Source organism: Eucyclogobius newberryi, unplaced genomic scaffold (assembly GCF_026437365.1).
Source record: "Eucyclogobius newberryi isolate DKJ021-1_F unplaced genomic scaffold, fEucNew1.0.hap1 SCAF_4, whole genome shotgun sequence".
NCBI classification, from domain to species: Eukaryota; Metazoa; Chordata; class Actinopteri; order Gobiiformes; family Gobiidae; genus Eucyclogobius; species Eucyclogobius newberryi.
In genome coordinates this window covers 4,960,118-4,982,167 of record NW_027316056.1, presented here as the reverse complement: position 1 = coordinate 4,982,167, position 22,050 = coordinate 4,960,118, and the positions used below count along the sequence as shown (strand labels likewise).

Below are 22,050 nucleotides of genomic sequence, written 5' to 3'. Positions count from 1 at the left end.
TTTGCTGTTGTTTTCTGTAATTAATGTTCTTTTTCAGTCACGATTATTATTTTTTTGGTTCTTACGATTATATTGTGACCTGAATAATCACGATTATCGATTGACCTTATAATCTTGACATCCCTAGTTGTATTGAGTAATATTGTCTATAATCAAAACTATTAAAAATGACTCCAAAAAGGGACAGAAACATCTAGTGCAGCGTTTCTCAAACTGTGGTATGTTGGTCCTTCAGGTTCGTAGATTCCTCTACAGTTCAAATATTTGCTCAAGATAAAGTCTCTTCTCCACATTTTTGTTCTCTTTTAGGTTTGTCCTTATTTAGAATGAGTAAAGCAATTGTGTGGTCCATTTTTAATCTCTTTTTTTAAACCTTAATTTAGACCTAGAATAGAATCTAGTGTACAAACTGATATTTTTGTACTTTTGTGGTTAATTTTATGGTCCATTCACATGTTGCACTCGTCTTGAACCTTAAACAAGACATTTACGGACTCGTTTTAGCAAATTCCTGATGCACTGTCATTGTCTGAATGTCATTATCGAGAGCAAAAATACTCCAAAAATGACAATTGAGCTGTTACTTTTCGGTCATATCGCCAAATTCGACACAGATCTATAGTTTAGACCTGGTTTTAATCTCATTTAGCCCTTGTAAAGTCCTGGATTCTATAGAATTTGGTCAGAATGATATAGTAGTTACCAAAGTGTTTCTTAACAATAATAAGACTATTGCATTGTCTACATTTACATGGTGGAGAAAGCAGCACTCAAAGCTCGACGGCTCCATTAGTCGACTTCCATTTACGGCTTGTTTCTGTTTGCAAATAGTTTCTCTGGACGTGAACCGGATCATGATGAAGACTCATGGATGGAGTTATGCAGAAATGCTGTTGTTGTTGAATGATTGACCGAGTTCAAAGTAAATCACCGTCGGGAGCACATTCCTAAAGCTCTTATCGAAGTTTCACTCCCCAAACGCACACACTCACAGCAGTTAAATAGCCCTGGGTTTCGTAAAGTGATGTCGACTTTGGCGCGGTTGGCTGGTGGCTAGATAATGGTTTTCAGCACATTAACACAGGCAGTAGATGCAATAGATGGTTAGGAATACCAAGGTTACAACAAGATCTCGAGTATCAAACCTCTGTAAATGGCTTAAATGCTTTGGAATCCGGCCAAATCCTTCTAAACTTGCGTTTAAGTTGCTTAGAGGCTCAACAACGTTCACATCTCCCCTTTATTTACACAATACCAACTTGTACAGGGTTTTTGTCCAATATATATTCTGATATCTTCTTTGGCAATACAGGAACATCTTTGCAGACTCCTGAATTGAGATACAAAGTATTTAAAGTGCGTAAACAGCACATTTTAAAGAACAGAACAGACGTTACTGGAGGTTAAAGTGAAGTGAAAATATAAGAAATCAAGTAAAGGTGGTTTTGGCAAATAAAAAAACACATATTTGAAAGTGATATCAGAGCCTAGTTTAAACTCATTTACAATTAGATTTTGCATTATTTGTTTATCTAAAAGGAGATTAGGAGCACTGATGGAGGTTGTATTTTTTACTGGACAAATATATTATAATAATAATATAATAATATAAGTGTTGACCGCCACAATAGTTGTTTTAAATCATTTTATCTTCACAGATATTTCAACAAATTTCATCATTTATAGGAGAAAAGAAAATTAACTAACATTTGCATTTCTACCCAGGAAATTAAAGAATTTAATAAAAACTCAAAACCATTAGCATTTAGATCTGATGTTAGTTAATCATTAAACATGTTTTATGCTTCAATTAATTTAGCTTCCAGTCGCCTCCATTGCATAATTAGCATTATAACGGTCTATTGCTATTCAAAATATTATCTACTAAATAACTAAAACAGACAACAATTTAATTTTCCAAGAAAAAATATGCTAATTGTGAACATTCAGATTGTTCTTTTCTGATGGTGAAGTGCAGGCCTCTGAAATGACACATAATAAACAATTGACTTTTTTTGAGCTTTAACCATGTTATAAAATTGTTCCTAGGGCTGTTCTCAATGTGGAATATTGATAGAGATAAACAACATAAAGTCAATATAAATTTCGAGTTCTCCACTTCCGGACCTCCAGCTGAATCTGAGGAGTGGAAAAGTGAGCTAATTATAGGACACTTGTATTCTCACATTAAGGACAGTGTAAACATGACGTGCATTTTGTTATTTTACTTAATCAATGCATTGTACATTTAGTGTTTAGTTTAACACTGGTTATCCATGTATCGAGATGGTATCATAGACCCTGTATTGCACCTATTGTTTCGTGAGGTACGCTGGTTTCATTTCTCTTTTTCCCTTTGAGCTTCTGAATTTTTCCAGATTTGTGACATCAAAGTCAAAGTTCTGAGATCTTCAGCACCGTTTTTAAGTCCATAAACCATCACCAGACTCGTGAGGATTTCTGTCATCAAATCGTTTTCATTACTGGGTGCTAACAATAGCATGCAAGCTAGCTTTATTCATCTCCCCTGTGTAATTCCCCCTGCAGACAGTAGATGGAGCTCTAACTCAACTCCTGATGTGGGAAAACGAACTGATCTGAAATCCTGAGTGCTTTTTTATATCTTTTTTTACGTTCTAAAAGAAAAGGCCCTCGAGAGCATGTTTAATAGTCAATAACAATACAATGAATATATATATATATATATGTATGTATATATATATATATATATATATATATATATATATATATATATATATATATGGTGGATTTGTGCACTTTCCATTATAGGACTAAACCCGGTCTGAACGTGGTCCAAAGCGTGGTCTAGACTTGGTCCAAAGCGTGGTCTAGACTTGGTCCAAAGCGTGGTCTAGACTTGGTCCAAAGCGTGGTCTAGACTTGGTCCAAAGCGTGGTCTAGACTTGGTCCAAAGCGTGGTCTAGACTTGGTCCAAAGCGTGGTCTAGACTTGGTCCAAAGCGTGGTCTAGACTTGGTCCAAAGCGTGGTCTAGACTTGGTCCAAAGCGTGGTCTAGACGTGCGTTTGTTGACAGTGTGTGTGTCACGGCGGTGGATTTGAGCAGATCAGCAGCGGTGATGGGAAGTCCAGAAAGCCTATTAGAGCTCTATTAATACTCCGGGACTCTGAACTGAAGGACTACGGCAGGACTAGATCAGGACTATATCTGGACTAAATCAGGACTATATCAGGACTATATCTGGACTATATCTGGACTATATCTGGACTAAATCAGGACTATATCTGGACTATATCTGGACTATATCTGGACTATATCTGGACTATATCTGGACTATATCTGGACTATATCTGGACTAAATCAGGACTATATCTGGACTATATCTGGACTATATCTGGACTATATCTGGACTATATCTGGACTATATCTGGACTATATCTGGACTAAATCAGGACTATATCTGGACTATATCTGGACTAAATCAGGACTATATCTGGACTATATCTGGACTAAATCAGGACTATATCTGGACTATATCTGGACTAAATCAGGACTATATCTGGACTATATCTGGACTATATCTGGACTAAATCAGGACTATATCTGGACTAAATCAGGACTATATCTGGACTATATCTGGACTAAATCAGGACTATATCTGGACTAAATCAGGACTATATCTGGACTATATCTGGACTAAATCAGGACTATATCTGGACTATATCTGGACTATATCTGGACTATATCTGGACTAAATCAGGACTATATCTGGACTATATCTGGACTATATCTGGACTATATCTGGACTATATCTGGACTATATCTGGACTAAATCAGGACTATATCTGGACTATATCTGGACTATATCTGGACTATATCTGGACTATATCTGGACTATATCTGGACTATATCTGGACTAAATCAGGACTATATCTGGACTATATCTGGACTAAATCAGGACTATATCTGGACTATATCTGGACTAAATCAGGACTATATCTGGACTATATCTGGACTATATCTGGACTAAATCAGGACTATATCTGGACTATATCTGGACTAAATCAGGACTATATCTGGACTATATCTGGACTATATCTGGACTATATCTGGACTATATCTGGACTATATCTGGACTATATCTGGACTATATCTGGACTAAATCAGGACTATATCTGGACTATATCTGGACTAAATCAGGACTATATCTGGACTATATCTGGACTAAATCAGGACTATATCTGGACTATATCTGGACTAAATCAGGACTATATCTGGACTATATCTGGACTATATCTGGACTAAATCAGGACTATATCTGGACTAAATCAGGACTATATCTGGACTATATCTGGACTAAATCAGGACTATATCTGGACTAAATCAGGACTATATCTGGACTATATCTGGACTAAATCAGGACTATATCTGGACTATATCTGGACTATATCTGGACTATATCTGGACTAAATCAGGACTATATCTGGACTATATCTGGACTATATCTGGACTATATCTGGACTATATCTGGACTATATCTGGACTATATCTGGACTAAATCAGGACTATATCTGGACTATATCTGGACTATATCTGGACTATATCTGGACTATATCTGGACTATATCTGGACTAAATCAGGACTATATCTGGACTATATCTGGACTAAATCAGGACTATATCTGGACTATATCTGGACTAAATCAGGACTATATCTGGACTATATCTGGACTATATCTGGACTAAATCAGGACTATATCTGGACTATATCTGGACTAAATCAGGACTATATCTGGACTATATCTGGACTATATCTGGACTATATCTGGACTATATCTGGACTAAATCAGGACTATATCTGGACTATATCTGGACTATATCTGGACTATATCTGGACTATATCTGGACTAAATCAGGACTATATCTGGACTATATCTGGACTAAATCAGGACTATATCTGGACTAAATCAGGACTATATCTGGACTATATCTGGACTATATCTGGACTAAATCAGGACTATATCTGGACTATATCTGGACTAAATCAGGACTATATCTGGACTATATCTGGACTATATCTGGACTATATCTGGACTATATCTGGACTAAATCAGGACTATATCTGGACTATATCTGGACTATATCTGGACTAAATCAGGACTATATCTGGACTCGGGCAGGTCCAGACAGCTGAACTCTGAAGCTCCGGTCAATGACCGGTCGACACGCACAGAGCGTGTTACTGTGACGACGAGAAAGTCCTACTGTAATAGTGACTTACAAGATGTAACGCAACGGAATTGAATTTGATTTGCAAATCGCCAGGACTTTAGCTAACATAATTCCCTTTGCAAACAACTAATTCTCTTTTAACTATTTTCAGCGACAACAAAAAAGTTGACTAGTACATCCATTTTTAACTAAATAAAGATTGAAATATGGTGAATAAAGACTTCTAGATGGAGAATATTTACAGATAAAGTGTATTATTGATGAAATCCAGAATTAGTTTGACACTTTTTAGAGTTGGTAGAGCCCAAATAACAATAATTTTGATTATCCAAATAAAAATATGATAGGGCTGGGAACTATTAGCTGTGTATTCGATACCGGTTGCGTTTAACAATACCTGCTTTTCGATACCGGTTCCTGAGCGGTTCTTTTTTCGCTGCCTGCATGTTGTTGTTTTTTAAAGTGTAAATGAATGGCTAAAATTGTGCACAAAGGTATTTTGAAAAGGGAGTGTCTCCAGAGCGCGGCCGAAAACTGCCATGTTATTTTGTGCTGCGGCTCCTTAAACTGCTGCGCTATTTGACCGCAACGTTTTAGCCCGCGCCGGGTTAGGGTTAAGGTCAGGGTCAGGGTCAGGGTCAGGGTTAGGGTCAGGGTCAGGGTTAGCCATGAGGCTATATGGCAGTGACCCATGGATCTATTGATTTGACCGCGCCGCGGCTCTGCAGCCACAGCCTTTTGAAACATACTTGTTCTTTGTCGCTTTTGTTTTCCCCTTACATGACATTTCGTATCCCATTTAGCCTCACACACTTTGACATATTTATGCTCACACGTCGGCTTGATCATCTTTTGGCTTTGGTTGTTGCTGAATGTCTCCTTGTCTCCTTGTTTCCTTGTCTCCTTGTTCCAGGTGCAGCACAGGATCACGGGGCAGGTCATGGCTCTGAAGATGAACACTTTGGCCTCAAACAAAGCCAACATGCTGCGAGAGGTGCAGCTCATGAACCGCCTCTGCCACCCGAACATACTCAGGTGCGTAACTACACTATTGGGATCTCGTGCGTCATTCAAGTTCAAGAAAATTGTTAAAAAAGGGTTGTGATTCAGATTTGTCTGTTTTTCTTGAGAAACTCCCTAAGATTTGACAATTTTAATATGTTTTTAATGTTACACTTGTCATTGCCGTATCTGTCCGTGTGTTGGCTTGATCTCTGCTGTAAAAAACAACAACTTTTTGTTTAAATTAAGGTATTGAAAAAACATCACTCACTACGTAATTCATTTTAAAGACATCAGAACCACCTTTAGATAACAATTATTATCATTATCATCATCATCATCATCATCATCATCATCATCATAATACGCACAATCAACATGTTTTATTTGCATATTATATTAAGGGACTAAACCATGTTTATTTAGGGCTTAAAGATGTCAAATAAAAATGACATTCCGTATATACCATTTATGTCAATGTAGGAACAAAATGAATGTGACAGACGAGGTCGATGGTGTTTGAGTCGACTAATTATTCAGTTATGTAGGTGGCACAACAGCAGAAAATACAATAGTGGTTTGGCTGAAGATTTAGGAGTGAATCATGTGTTTAATTTGCCTTATTTGTACAGATACAGTAAAGAGACAGTTTTCTTTTTACATATCGACAGTTTTCTAGTACTTTTCTGTATAAAAAACACATTATTATCTTTTAACCTTGAGTACATTTGGGATAAATGTATTCATTCAATTGGGGCTACTTAAGTATAATAAAAAGTGGTGACTGGATGCAACTGCTTTTGTCTGTATTTTATTAAATACTTTGCAGATATGATCCATTTCTGTGTAACAATACTAATACTAATCTTTGTGTCTTCAGGTTCCTGGGCGTGTGCGTTCACGAAGGCCAGCTCCACGCCCTCACAGAGGTGCGCTTCTGTCTTATTTCAAATCTTTCATATTGTTTTTATTAGTCCATGGACGTGCTGTCTGCAGAGAGGCGTTTCCGTGGTTACGTCTGGAGTCTGAAAACATCAATGATTCATGACGCTGCTGCACATGTCCCTGTCTCACTGCGTCTGCACTTAATATTTGATGAACACGCCTCCTGTAGGTTTAATCCAAGCTTCTGTTCAAGAAAAAGTGTGTGTTTAGAGTCCATTTCAGGGGTGAAATATTTAGGTGATAGACAGTTTATTTTGCTCATTTTGAAAATATCCAAGAATTTTAAGATTTGAGGAAAAGCTGAAATGTGTGACAGAGTTAGCAGGTTTTAGACAGAATAAGGCAGGATATTTAGAATTATATCACATACACAATTATAGGCTTTGAGATTTGCTGATTGGAGGAATCGAAATGAATCTTACTGTAATAATGTAATACACGTAGAAGTACAAGGGCAGCAACAATGAATCCACTGATTGTGACTATTCCACTGTAAAAACATTGTAATCGTAAATATCTGGACCAAACAGACTCTATAACACATGCTAAAATACTTTTATAACAAAGACAGTGGCATTATTAAATCAAAATGTCAAAAAGAATACACTATTTCAGATTTTCATCAACATCTGAAATTATTCGTAAATATTATTTCCACCTTCATTTGGTTCATATCAAATGTATTTAAAAATTCAAAATGTAAATGTAAAAAGTACACTTAACAATGTATGCTTAACTTTGAATCAGCAAAGTCTTTAGTAACTGGGGTGGAAGGGTAAAAAGGGGTATTATCCAAATGCAAAGGCTGCAATTATTTAGGTTATAGATTGAATCTGTAAACTAGTCCTGCAACTAATAATTATTTCTATTGTACAATGAGACAATACATTTTCAACCAAATAAAGATTGAAATATGGTGCCTAAAGGCTTCTAGATATAGAATATTTAACAAAAAAAAGTGTATTTTTAATGAAAATCTGAAATAGTTTATTCTTTTTGACATTTTCCTTTACTAATGCCAGTGTATTTGTTTAAAAAGGGTCTCGTTAGAGTTTGTACGCTCCAGATAATAAGATGAATATCATGTAGTCTGCTATTAAACCCTGTAGTTTAGACTTCTACAAAACACATTCTGAAATGCATGAGATTGTTGTATTAGCTCAACTCCCCTCTCAAAACATTTGAAAAGTGCACTGTGAAACGAAATTGATCACAAATCTTACTGCATTATGTGTTAGACGTGTTTGAAAAATCCAAATGATACACATTATTTTCCCCCTAAATCATGCCATCCTTTGCAGATTTGTTTGGCTGAACGCAGCAGCAAACGTGCGCTGGCTCCTTGTCTTGACTGAAGGCAGATGATAAATGTCAGATTGTCTTTTCCTGTCTGACTCTGTGTTTCGTCCGGTGCAGTTCATAAACGGGGGAAACCTGGAGCAGCTGTTGGACAGTGACCTGCACCTGTCGTGGAGCGTGAGGATCGGCCTGTCTCTGGACATCGCTCGAGGGCTTCAGTATCTGCACAGTAAAGGGATTTTCCACCGCGACCTCACCTCCAAGGTAAGGACAGAGGGGGGAGGACAGAGGACAGAGGGGGGAGGACAGAGGACAGAGGGGGGAGGACAGAGGACAGAGGGGGGAGGACAGAGGACAGAGGGGGGAGGACAGAGGGGGGAGGACAGAGGGGGGAGGACAGAGGACAGAGGGGCTCGTTCAGGGACGGGAGGAATACTTTTAGTTACAGAATACTACATGTACTTTGTAACACATTCTGTCACACGGTCCAATCAGAGCGCTGTATAGAGCTGCAACTAACGATTATTTCTGTGGTCGACTTGTCAAACGCTAATTTTGATTTTGAGACTTTTTAGTCTTTATTTTGTCATCAACCAAATAAAGGCTGAAATATGACGACTGAATACAGTATTTACAGATAAAGACTATTTAATTTAAATCATTGAATGAACCCTCACCAGTTGCACATTGAACTGCAAAAGCTTTGTACAAATGATCCCTCGTTTATCGCGGGGGTTACGTTCCAAGAAGAACCCGCGATAGGCGAAATCCGCGAAGTAGAAACCTTTATTTTTTTACAGTTATTATACAATGAAATACTCCATAAAACATTGAAGCTCACACGCTCGCTCTCACCGGCCTCGCAAACTTCAATTTGGCAAGCGGTTTTACGTACGTGTCCATATTAATCCATAACGTTATTGACACACAGGTAGAGAAGACGCGGAGAGACTGTTTAGCCAATCAGAATGCAGAACACAATGCATGATGAAAATCCGTGAAGCAGCGAGACCGCGAAAAGTGAACCACGATATAGCGAGGGATCACTGTATATTCAAATTGTTACCGATTGTGTTTCTTTTGTGCCTTCAATATTTATTTGAGCTCCATCAACAGAATCATTTCCTTTGAGGATCAATAAAGTATTCTGATTTTAAAATATGATTGAAAGAATTATTTATAGAAGTCTAGTCACGATTAGTCAAGTTATGAATCAGTTTTGTATTCTGAATACTTAGAATACTTTTACACTGAATTATTGAATTATATGAAAGTGTAAACAATACACGACTAAAAAAAAGCTTTTTTTAACTTTTCAGTTTGTTATAGATTTAAGATTTATTTATCACTGATTAGAGAAGGAAAAACATATTTGCATATTCTTCTTTTTGTCTTACTTAAACTGTGCAGTTTGAAGCTTGAATTGGTTGCCATGATGTTTTTCATATTCTGAGAGGATAATTGCACCGGAACACAGCCATTAATCAAATTCATCACGTCTTCTTTTAGTTTGTTGGTTGTCACGTTAAAAACATTTATTTTGTCTTAAAAAACTAAACAGGTTGTATTGTATTGTATCTGGAATGTGCCGGAATACAGTTACTCAAAATGTGTCTGATCGTGTGTTTCTGTATCATGCGTTAAGTTACTTTCAATTCAATCCACAATTTTGAATTTTGTCCTATTTTTGGTTTGTTCTTGCCCGAGTTTAGCCCTAGAAGAGTCCTGTTTTAGACACGGTTTAGCCCTAGTTTAGCCCTAGAATAGTCCTGTTTTAGACACGGTTTAGCCCTAGTTTAGCCCTAGAATAGTCCTGTTTTAGACACGGTTTAGCCCTAGTTTAGCCCTAGAATAGTCCTGTTTTAGACACGGTTTAGCCCTAGTTTAGCCCTAGAATAGTCCTGTTTTAGACACGGTTTAGCCCTAGTTTAGCCCTAGAATAGTCCTGTTTTAGACACGGTTTAGCCCTAGTTTAGCCCTAGAATAGTCCTGTTTTAGACACGGTTTAGCCCTAGTTTAGCCCTAGAATAGTCCTGTTTTAGACACGGTTTAGCCCTAGTTTAGCCCTAGAATAGTCCTGTTTTAGACACGGTTTAGTCCTAGTTTAGCCCTAGAATAGTCCTGTTTTAGACACGGTTTAGCCCTAGTTTAGCCCTAGAATAGTCCTGTTTTAGACTCGGTTTAGATCTAGTTTAGCCCTAGAATAGTCCTGTTTTAGACTCGGTTTAGATCTAGTTTAGCCCTAGAATAGTCCTGTTTTAGACTCGGTTTAGATCTAGTTTAGCCCTAGAATAGTCCTGTTTTAGACTCGGTTTAGCCCGAGTTTAGCCCTAGAATAGTCATGTTTTAGACACGGTTTAGCCCTAGTTTAGCCCTAGAATAGTCCTGTTTTAGACCCAGTTTAGCCCTAGTTTAGCCCTAGAATAGTCCTGTTTTAGACACGGTTTAGCCCTAGTTTAGCCCTAGAATAGTCCTGTTTTAGACACGGTTTAGCCCTAGTTTAGCCCTAGAATAGTCCTGTTTTAGACCCAGTTTAGCCCTAGTTTAGCCCTAGAATAGTCCTGTTTTAGACACGGTTTAGCCCTAGTTTAGCCCTAGAATAGTCCTGTTTTAGACACGGTTTAGCCCTAGTTTAGCCCTAGAATAGTCCTGTTTTAGACCCAGTTTAGCCCTAGTTTAGCCCTAGAATAGTCCTGTTTTAGACACGGTTTAGCCCTAGTTTAGCCCTAGAATAGTCCTGTTTTAGACTCGGTTTAGATCTGGTGGTACTTGGAAGTCATATCTTTTTTTAGGTGGTTCCTGGTGTGAAAGGTTCGAGAGCCACTGCTGTCAAACATTTGTAAAAGCTGATTATAATGTTCCCCGAGTCAGACTTGTTTTGTTCCCGTGTGTGGTTCCCGTGTGTGGTTCCCGTGTGTGGTTCCCGTGTGTGGTTCCCGTGTGTGGTTCCCGTGTGTGGTTCCCGTGTGTGGTTCCCGTGTGTGGTTCCCGTGTGTGGTTCCCGTGTGTGGTTCCCGTGTGTGGTTCCCGTGTGTGGTTCCCGTATGTGGTTCCTGTAGAACTGCCTGGTGCGCTGCGACACTGGACTGTTCTCGGCGGTGGTCGGAGACTTCGGACTCGCAGAGAAGATCCCAGACTACAGGTCAGTGACGACAGGACCGAGAAACATTCAGACTATTCATTTTAGTTTAAGGCCAGACACTGCGGGTGAAAAGGAACACATGTCGTTTAGAGAGAGCATTTTCAAACCTCTTCTTTAGTTTACTTAAATAAAATGAAATGGTGATATGATATGAAATAAGGCATTTTCTGTGTGTAAAAATGGCCAAAATGGCACATATTTGGGACATACAAATGTGGAAAAAATAGATGAACCTTGTTCATGTTCTTGCTTCTTGATCTTACTGAAGATTCTGAACTCTGCCTCATTTTTAAACTTGAATAAATCAAGCTTGGAATCAGATATCACCAAATCCTTCAATACCATACGTCAAATTCTTAAGTACAAGATTATGAAATTTGTCTCTGAAATAAATAAAAACAATGTTGTTGTTTGTTGAAAGGTTTTATAATTTTAAGACACAAACGGACAAAACAAAAAGAAGGAAAGCCTTACGGAAAACAATTTTAAAACATGTATTATTCTTTTTCTGTCATGTCTTTGCCAGTGACGGCGCGAACAAGCAGCCTCTGGCCATCGTTGGCTCCCCCTACTGGATGGCCCCGGAAGTTCTGCGAGGAGAGATCTATAACGAGAGGGTAAATGCAATATGAGCACCAGAGAGCGCTGTGTCAATGTGAAATAGGTTAACCCTGCACTGCATAAAGCTCAGAGTGAAATGTCATGTCACTCTTTCTTCTTCAGGTGGACGTGTTCGCTTACGGCATCATCCTGTGTGAGATTATCGCCAGGATTGAAGCTGATCCCGACTTTCTACCAAGAACAGAGGTAGGAAACATTCAAATTGAAATAAAATCAGTGTGTAGATCATTTAAGAACTACTGTATGTCATCAGATTGTTCAAAATTGGGAATGGAAGCGACTGGGGGCCAAACGAAGTAAAGCATTCTACTCTTTCAATGATCACCTGACATCAGAACTAAATGCCATGGATAATACATCTTTATAGCAAAGACTGAGCAACAATATTGAATTGCCTGGGTATGAATAATATCAATTACTTTGCTTTTCTATTACAAAAGAGGGAGAACATACTATTTTCTAGCCTTAAAATTGTGTTGAGCTTTACAAAAAGTATGATTTGTGGTAAAGTATGTAATATATCTGTAGATAAAATAAAAACTATATTGTGGGCTCAACATTCCTGTGAGTATTTGTCCAGTAAAACCTAAAAATCAAGATTTTGTCTTCATCAAAAATGCTGAAATAATCTTCTATTACATGTATAAATAATGTAAAACACAATATTAAATGTGTTTAAGACTCACATGTGTCTCAGTTTTGGTTATTCCTCCATATTTTGTGATATTCTGAGGTTAATCCCAGTTTATCAATTTAAATCACATTCTTTTTTATGTACAAAAAGGTCTAAATAACTAACTTTCATCCAGAAAAGACAAAGAAATGATGCACTCTGTAAAAGATCAGATTAGATTTCCTTAGTGTCTTGGTCAGGTTTACCACATCTTTTTATGGATAATATTGTGCATGGACAGGAGTTTTATCTTATTTAATTCAGCAGCAACAGAGTTAAGCCAAACACATCCAGAAATCCCACTGCCACAGTTACATTCGACCCCAGACGCAGGCGATAAATAAGAACTGATAAAACAAATAAATAAGAATCCCATGAATCTCAGAACATGTTTGTAGACGTGTGATTCTGAATCACAGGTACGACTGGAGTTTTCAAATTAAGAAACGTCCTTCTTTGCAGAGGACATGCAAAAAAAGTATTGTGACTTGTTCATGTTTGTTTGTGCATTCGTCAAACGAGTTTCTGAGTTTGTGGATACAAAGTTATTATGTAAAAAAACAAAAAAAAGACAATATTCGCAGCCTTGTGATTTGACAATTGTGCCAACTTCAATTGCAATTGTTTTTTTTTATAATGGAAAAAAAAGGAGCACATTCTGTTTTTCCAAACACATATAAAGTGATTTTCTGCCCTTTTGTGGTTCATTTTACAATAATTCACATTTAAATTTGTTGTTACTTATTTATTGCTATTTTACGGTTTTATGATTTTACCTCTATTTGACTGGTTTTATTGGTTTAAAACTAGTCAAATCAAGCATTTATTATTCATTTTGTTCTTTTTGTATTGGAATCTGTGTAAAATGTGCTCTATACAATAAAAGGATTTGGTTTTGAAGACATTTAGAGGCACATTTCTTCCGATAAATCCTATAGATTTATGATGCAAACGATCACGGCTGTAAGAGTTCATTGTGTGTGTGTTTGTAGGACTTTGGTCTGGACGTGGAGGCGTTTGAACACATGGTCGGAGACTGTCCCGCCGCCTTCTTCAGCCTGGCCGTGACCTGCTGTAACGTGAGAGCGTGTCAGAATGTCGCTAAACGTTAACGTAACATTATGTAACGTTATGCCTCGTTTCCCCGTTCTGCAGATGAGCGCGGAGAGGCGACCCACTTTCTCCGACATCGTCTTCTCTTTGGAGGGAATGGAGCTGGAGGAGGAGAAGGACGAGCCCGTCGCACTCGGTAAAAAGAGCTATGGTTTCTATCATACTTCTTTTATTAGTGTTTTTTTTCACGCGTTAAAGAGGAGTATAGGTGCTTTGAGTGGGTGTAGATTAGAGAAGAAACTGAAAAACAAAAGCAACAACAGCAAAATATAGAAAAAACACAAGAGAGTGAATTAACCCTAACGTGGAGAAGGTCACACATCTGGAAAAGGAGTAACATCTAAGTCTCTTTCGATATAATAATGTTTGATTTTTGAGCTCAATGTGTTTGGAAGTCACTGTGTTTCGTGTCAGCAATATCAATTCGAGAAGACATTTTTGTTGTTATATTTTTTATAACAAGACGTTTTTTGTAAGGTTAAAGTGAAATCCGTGAAATCAAACTTGTGCTAAATCCAGAAAAGCACAGACATCGTTCCCTCCACAAATTCTGACTGTTTATTTTAGTTGTTTATTTCAAATTAAGAGCAAATTCCTGTTCACAATGGCCGGGGTAAACTGTCAAAAGAACTGCCAAGCCTTACTATCTTGTATACAAATATATTTAAGATAAGATAAGCCTTTATTTATTTTACACAATGGGGGAATTCCAGTGTTGCAACTCAAAGTAGGTACGAGAGGTAAGAGAATAGATAACTTATAGAAAACTTTAAAAAAACACTCTTAATAGAAAAAACTCTTATAAAAACTCTTATAGAAAACCTCTTATATTCTTAATAAAAAGTAAAAAAAATAATAGTAACAAAAGTAACACTCTTATTTACAGCAGTTATGTGGACGGAGAATATTGCACCTGAATATGACAGTATTGCACATGATTCATTTTTGACTGTAAATCAAATTACGGTTTAAATCCTTCTTCTCTCCAGCGGTCGCCGACGTGAGCCCGTACCGACGCCGCAGCTCACCCTGTCACCACGGCAACTGCGTTCCACAACGACAGCAGCAGCAGCAGCAGCAGCAGCAGCAGCAGGGTCTGGCCCGGAGTCAGTCGGACATGCTGTCGCCGTCGCCCCTCACGCCACCTCCGGTCGGGACGCCCGCTCGGGTCAACCCCTTCTCCCTCCGCCAGGACCTGAACGGGGGCAAATGCAAACTTCTGGACACGCCGAGCAAGTCTGTGATCAGCCTGACGTTCACTTTGCCCGCGCTGAGGGACCCGTGCATGTCCCCGCACCTCTTCAGATCATCTCCGGGGGTCCGAGCGCCCCCCAGGAGGTGCCAGTCGCTGCCGTGCACGCCGGAGCTGGGCAGGACCGTGGTTTTGCAAAGCGAGAAAGACACGAAACAAAACGACGACCGTGCGCGCGTGGAAGTTGAAGAAAACGATTTGAATTTCCAAGCGGTAACAGAGGAAGCGACGGGCGAGGATACAAATTCACCCGTCGAACTGGAAATGGTTTCGTTGGAGCGATTAGACGAGGAGGACGAAGCGGAGGAGGAGAGCGCCGTTCAAATCGAGCCCATGGACTGCACGAAATCGCCCGAATCCGCCGATGGGACGTCGCAATCGAACCAAGCGACAAAACCGCTCCTCACTTCCACCTCCACCTGTCTGCGCTCGAACTGTTGGCGCATCCCGATTTCGAACGGGCCGCCGACTCTGCCTCCTCTGCCGCGATTGGACAACAACAACCAAACGTTCGGACAGTGGGTCGCGGTCGGCGCCAAAGGCTACGCACCCGCCGCGCCGCTTTACAATCCCGACTCGCGAGCGGAGCCGGGCGACGACGTCATCTCCTGCCCCGGTTGCTGCCTGGTCGGACTGAGCTTGCCGTCGATTTGCTTGCGCGGTTCGGCGGGAGTGACCACGGCGGCGGCGGTGGAGAGGAGGAGAGCGTCCATACCGAGGCAAAGAGCACACTGGAATTTAAACGGGACGATATCGGGGGGGAACGGATCGGCCTCCGCCTCGGCGAACAGCGCAACCAAAGCTTTACTGTGTCGCGGGACGAACGGGTTAAGCGCGACGCCGAGTGCAGCGCGTGAACCGGGACTGCCACTACCGGAGGCGCAGACATAGAGTTAAAGCAGAGGAGAAGTGTCGGTATAAGCACAGAATGTAACAGTCACTACACAGTCTGAATCCAACAGTTGGGTTCGTTTTCTGGAATTTATGAAAGCATTATTTCTCTGAGGAGAGTGAACATCAGTCATTTAATTGGGCACCTGGCTAGCTCACTGTTAGCATCAGTACTTCTTGTCTAATTCTGTCTCAATGGGGTTATTGCGGTCTAAATATGTTTTATTTTAAATACTATAAGATCAGGCGGTGAACAGTGTGTTGTGGTGGATTTTAAAGACTATAAAACTTGACAAAAGGAAACTTGTTTGTGAACGGACTTGTCTGTGTCTCAATGCTAACGCTAATCGTACTATTGAGGCGTACAACATTTTAGAATAAAACTAATTGTTACACCAAACAGAAATAATCTTCTCATGAAAAACAATCAGAATGCCTTTACTTAAAAATGTAATTGGTTATTTATTTTATATTTAACATTTGAATAAAGGTTAGCATTAGCTGCGAGAAACGGTTAGCTCACCCACTTATTTACATTAAATTACAATTCATACGAAAAGTTCTTTCCAAAACTATAAAAAAGATACAATAAGATACAAGATGACGATACAACATATACAAGCATTAAAAGTCACTATAAAATGAATGTGAAAGGAGAAGAGAGCAAAAAATAATAATACAAACAACCAAAAAGGTAATTCATAATGGACAAACAGTTAATTAAGAAGGATCCAGGCTTTGTGACTACTTAACTAAGGTGCTACTAAGCCTTAATAAACTATTTGTTCATTAAGTCTTTATTCATGCGTCATTAAGGATATTAAAGTGTAGTTATTATCAAGTGTTACCAATTACCCGTTTTAATCTCTTTTTATGCAAATTTTCAACAGCAATTGCAATATTAACAATTTTTTAATAAATCCCACATCTAGAGTATTTTCAGACAACATGGCTTGTATATTTTGGTTGGTTTGTACTTTTTACTTTTCAAATGTTTGCTCTCCCAAGTTTACAAAGACTAATTCTCAGGACCAGAGCACAGCACCATCTTGTGAGCACAGATTTCTCTCACAAACAAACAACACAGCGCTTTACACTTCCAACACGTCCCATCTGACACTGCAGCGGGAAATGTCAATCTTTCACTCTTTGCAAAGTACAAATATTGTTCTTTGACTGCGAAGAAGAAACTCAAAAGAATAGAATAATAGTAGACTAATTGACCAGCAAGATTTGAAGGAAGGACATGCAAAGTGCTTTAAGTTGAAAATCAATTATCATTTTAAGTTAAGTTTTAGTTCAGACTGTGTAGTGCCATCCAGACATAAGTACAGCGCCTCCTGCTGGGCTGAAAGTGAAGAGAATGCAAATGACAACTGTTAAAGAATGTGTCAAATGAAGCTCAAAAGTGGAAGGAGAACTCATGAAGTAAAATTCCATTCATATTTTTCCATTAAAAGAATAATATTAAGGATTTAATTGTTTAAATTATATGATCAGAACTTGAATTTTTTGGGGCTGCATGATTTTAGGGGGAATCAAATGTATTTTTTGCCATTGCGATTTGTTTGCAGTTCACAATCAACATTTCAAACTCGTTCAGGAGTTGTAACGTTTGAAAGTAAATGCTGAATGTGTTTGTAGAGCTCTAATCTACAAGGTTATCAGCTTTTATTCATAAAAGACAGGACATTCTACATTTTTAAAATCAAAATCATTGCAGCCTTTGCGAATTGATCATTTCGACATATTGTGCAGTTAAATTGTTTGGTTTTATCATTTTTTACCTTTGATTGTAATCGCTCTATCGTCATTACTTAAACTATAGATGATTATTTTGTTTTAATATTAGGGATGGCCGATATGTCGAGTCTGAAAATGTATGTGTAATTTCCCAATTTGTCCTCAGAGCATCAGATTTGTCTTTTTGACCAGACAAATGAGGAAAACATGGAATTAGAAGAAAAATCGAGCGAAAAAATATGTTTACAAATGATTTTATATCCCAGTTTAGTGTTGACAAAAGTATCAAAAAATAAGATACTAATCGATACTATGAACAAAACTAGATACAGATTTGAACAAGTATCATGGGGGGTGGGCAATATTTACAAAAGTAGTATCCTGAGAACAATATTCTGACGATATTATGTCAAAAATAAATGTGTTAAAACATGTCTATAAATATATGTATTTGTTGAGGTTTAAATATCAGACAAATGTGAAATATGTGTCAAATGAATCACAAAAGTGCACAAATAGCACCTTATACTATTATTTAAAAGTCTTTTTTTTAATTTATTTTTTATTATTCAGCTTTTTCTATCCATTCATATCTTCAAAACAACATACACAATATTGTAGCCGGACAAAAAGTGACTTTCCTGAACAGGTTTAAATGACCTTTAGCTTTATCAGAACTACTATAAGACCACATAACGTAACGAAAGTGTTGAATATTTGAAAAACAAATAATCATAATCATAAATTTGATGTTGAAAATGAGTTTGACATTTTAGCATCATGACAACACAGGATTTTAACATCTTAGTATGTACAAATATCAGTTATCGGCCACAACAGCGAGACGAATATCAGACGGTATCGGACCATCCCTACTTCATTTTGTTTTAATTCCAATTTTATTCCATGGTAAATATTGATAAGGATTTTACTTTCTTTCACTGTTGGGCTCCATCATTGGAGGGAAAGAAAGGTGAGATGCTCTGAAACTACAACACAATGACCTGTACAAACAAAGCGGATGATGATTGTAACACGCTGCACTGCTATATACAGTACTCCTGAATATATTTTTCCAAATGTATTTATTATTTATTTACACGCTGTAATCACACACTGGCAATGTTATCATTTCCCTTCTTTTTTTTGTGTGCAATTTATACATTTCTGTTGAATTTTGAGAGGGTTCTTTATACAGGTTTATACAGTAGTATTCTCGCTTCTGCACTGAGCTTACGTCATGTTGCCCATTCTGCAGTGTTTTACTCCAGTGGGTTCAAACTCGTGGACTGTTTCCTCGCTGTATGTATATAATAATTTGTGAAGCGGTTTTGTAATCTTATTTAACTGATAAAGCCGAGTAGCACGAAGTGAACTGTTCGTTTAATACGTTTAATAAAGATGACTGACTGTACGTTTTTACCGTTGAGTGAATGAGAATGCACGTTATTTGGTTGATGTTTCTCATGTGAATCCTTTATTTTTGCACTTGTGTTCAGGGCACAAAGTTTTCACTACATGGTGCTTCATCAAATCTACTGATCAAAGAGGTGAGTGATATTGACAAAAATGAATACCTCGATTACTTCTTGATAATTGATAGTCTCGACTTGGACAATATTTTCACAATTCATGAGAAATGTGCTAAAATGTGCCTATAATGTCTTAGTGGAGGTTTAAGTATTGCACAAAATGGGAATGAACTATGAAATGAACCGCAAAAATGCAGAAAAATCACTTTATACCCTCGTTGGGAAGATTATACTGGACTTTTGTCTCTTTCAATGGGCTTTTAAAAATTACTGTACCTTTTTTCCTATGTATTTGAGCAAAATTTGAAATGAAACCGCTGTGTGCTGTCTGTATTTAAAGTCTATATGAAGGTTCTCCTGTTTTTATCATTCTGACTTTGTTTGGTGGGATAGAACCTGTGGTTAATATTTATCATAGTTGTATTTCTGGTAAGTTGAAATTTGTGAAGAAATTTAAAATGTCGGGAAGTAGAGCTGAGTTCTAAAACGGAATCCTCTGTGATGTCATCAATGTGCGACGTGCCATTGAAAACAAATCATTTACACGCAATAGATCCACTTTTATGACCGTTTAAACAATCATTCAACAAAATAAAAGTTTTATATGGGATTATTGAGTAATTTATATGGATTTTGGCTCTTGTTTTCAGTATGGTTGCTAGGTAACAGTTGTTACCTAGCGCCTTATGACAATGCGCCTTATAAGGCGCTGGTACAGCTGGCAGCCCGGTGTAAACGCTCTCTCTTCTTTCTCACACTTGTTGTGCTTTATCTCCTATATTTTGTAAATATAGTTAGGATATTTTTTCTATTTTTCTGTACGATAGGGACACGCGCTGGAATAGATTTTTAATTCAACTGTTTTTGACTTTTTTCGGCTGGATTTGAGCGTTTTTCGTTGCGTTCGTTGTGTTGTTGTGACGTGAGCTAGCTCCGAGCGAGCCCCCCCCCCCCCCCCGCGCCCTCCGGCCGCGCTAAAGTACGGCGTGTCGTCGGTACACGTTTATATACACGTTTATATACACGTTTATATACACGTTTATATGAAAGAGGAACTTCACGAACGATCGGGACACGCACTGGAATCGCTTTAAATTAACTTGTTTTGACTTTATTCGGCTGGATTGAGTGTTTTCGTCGTGTCGTGGCGATGTGTCTTGGCTCTGAGTCCCCCGGCTCCGGCCCCGCCCCCCGGCTCCGGCTCCGCCCCCGGCTCCGGTCCCGCCCCCCGGCTCCGGCCCCGCCCCCCGGCTCCGGCCCCGCCCCCCGGCCGGCGCCGTACCGCGTTTACACAAAGGAAGAACTGATGAAACTGCGGAGAACAGTCGTCTTACCCGGAGATCGTCACGTTATCCCGGCGCAATACTGACCTAACCTAATACTGATGTGCAATTCTGTCATATGTGCAATTGCTGTTGGAATTCATGTGCAATCTATGTGCTGTCGTGACACATATTCATGTGCAATTACTGTCGGGATCACATGCAATGGTATTTATTTATTTATTTGTCTATGGGAGTTTTTATTTATTTATAGGAGATCTTCTACTGAAAGTGTTTTTCAGACTTCCTATAAGTGATCTGTTCTTCTGGATCTACCTCTGTATCTACCTGCGTTGCACCAATGAAATTTCCCCATGTGGGACAATAAAGGAATATCTTATCTTATCTTATCTTATCTTATCTTACATCTACATATGTCATATTTGCTGCCTATGTCAAACCAGGAAGTACAGTTATAAACGTTGCAAAAATGTTTACTGAAGTCTATTGAAATGTGTTGAAATGTGTTGTCCAACCTGTCATATAGACTTTAAATATGGGGCGTTTTACTGTCCAAAAACCAGGAAGTGTGCGGTTTGCGTGCTAGCTGTTGTTAGCTTGTTAGCATGACTTGCGGTGAATCAGTGAGGAATAACTTTAGACTGCTGCAAAATGTTTAACATTAGTTCAGTTTTTCACATTTTTAGATGTTTTTAAATCATCAAAAAACTGTATATTAGAGTTTACAGTTGTAAACTCTAATTTTCTCCAAAACAATAGCAATATTGGCAATTTCTTTTTAAGATAAATCATAGATATTCCTATTTTTTGCAGTGTATTAAAGCTTCTCAATCTGAAGCAAAAGATCTTTTCTGAGCTAAATATTGATAAAAAAATCTTTGCAAATAAATTATATTAAGTCAATTTCCCCCTACGTAAGTGATTGTTTCAAATAATTGTGATTTCAGTTATGACCCCAAACAACTGTGTTTTTAATCTATTTTCTTTTTTTAACCATAATCGAGAAGCTTTAATACACTGCAAAAAATAGGAATATCTATGATTTATCTTAAAAAGAAATTGCCAATATTTAAATTTAATTATTTTGGCACATACATTAAACTTATAAAGCAATTACATTTAAAAAAATAATATATATATATATATATATATATATATATATATATATCTCAAATCTATCAAATCTATATGAATATTTGTCATTCATATAATTTAAGTGTCATAGATTTTCCTTTTAGCAGTGTCAGAGATCGAAAAGCTCTTGTGATGTTGGAGTCGGACCGTTTTCATTTCACTGTTTGTTTGTTTGTTTGTTTGTTCATGAAACAAAAGGAAATCTGCGC

The 22,050-nt window shown here is 38.1% G+C and overlaps 1 protein-coding gene across 1 annotated transcript in view; it reads left to right on the top strand.

The window, feature by feature from the left end:
* LOC140377954 (dual specificity testis-specific protein kinase 2-like) overlaps positions 1-16,713 on the top strand; it is a 28,822-nt gene extending 12,109 nt beyond the window's left edge. Inside the window, exons 2-10 of the mRNA XM_072463579.1 lie at positions 6,125-6,246; positions 7,094-7,142; positions 8,575-8,721; positions 11,517-11,599; positions 12,126-12,216; positions 12,323-12,406; positions 13,886-13,972; positions 14,049-14,139; positions 14,987-16,713. Of these exons, the coding sequence (XP_072319680.1) occupies positions 6,125-6,246; positions 7,094-7,142; positions 8,575-8,721; positions 11,517-11,599; positions 12,126-12,216; positions 12,323-12,406; positions 13,886-13,972; positions 14,049-14,139; positions 14,987-16,149 (1,917 nt within the window). The 3' untranslated portion in view covers positions 16,150-16,713. The remainder of the gene's footprint in view (positions 1-6,124; positions 6,247-7,093; positions 7,143-8,574; positions 8,722-11,516; positions 11,600-12,125; positions 12,217-12,322; positions 12,407-13,885; positions 13,973-14,048; positions 14,140-14,986) is intronic.
* The last annotated feature ends 5,337 nt before the right edge of the window (positions 16,714-22,050 follow it).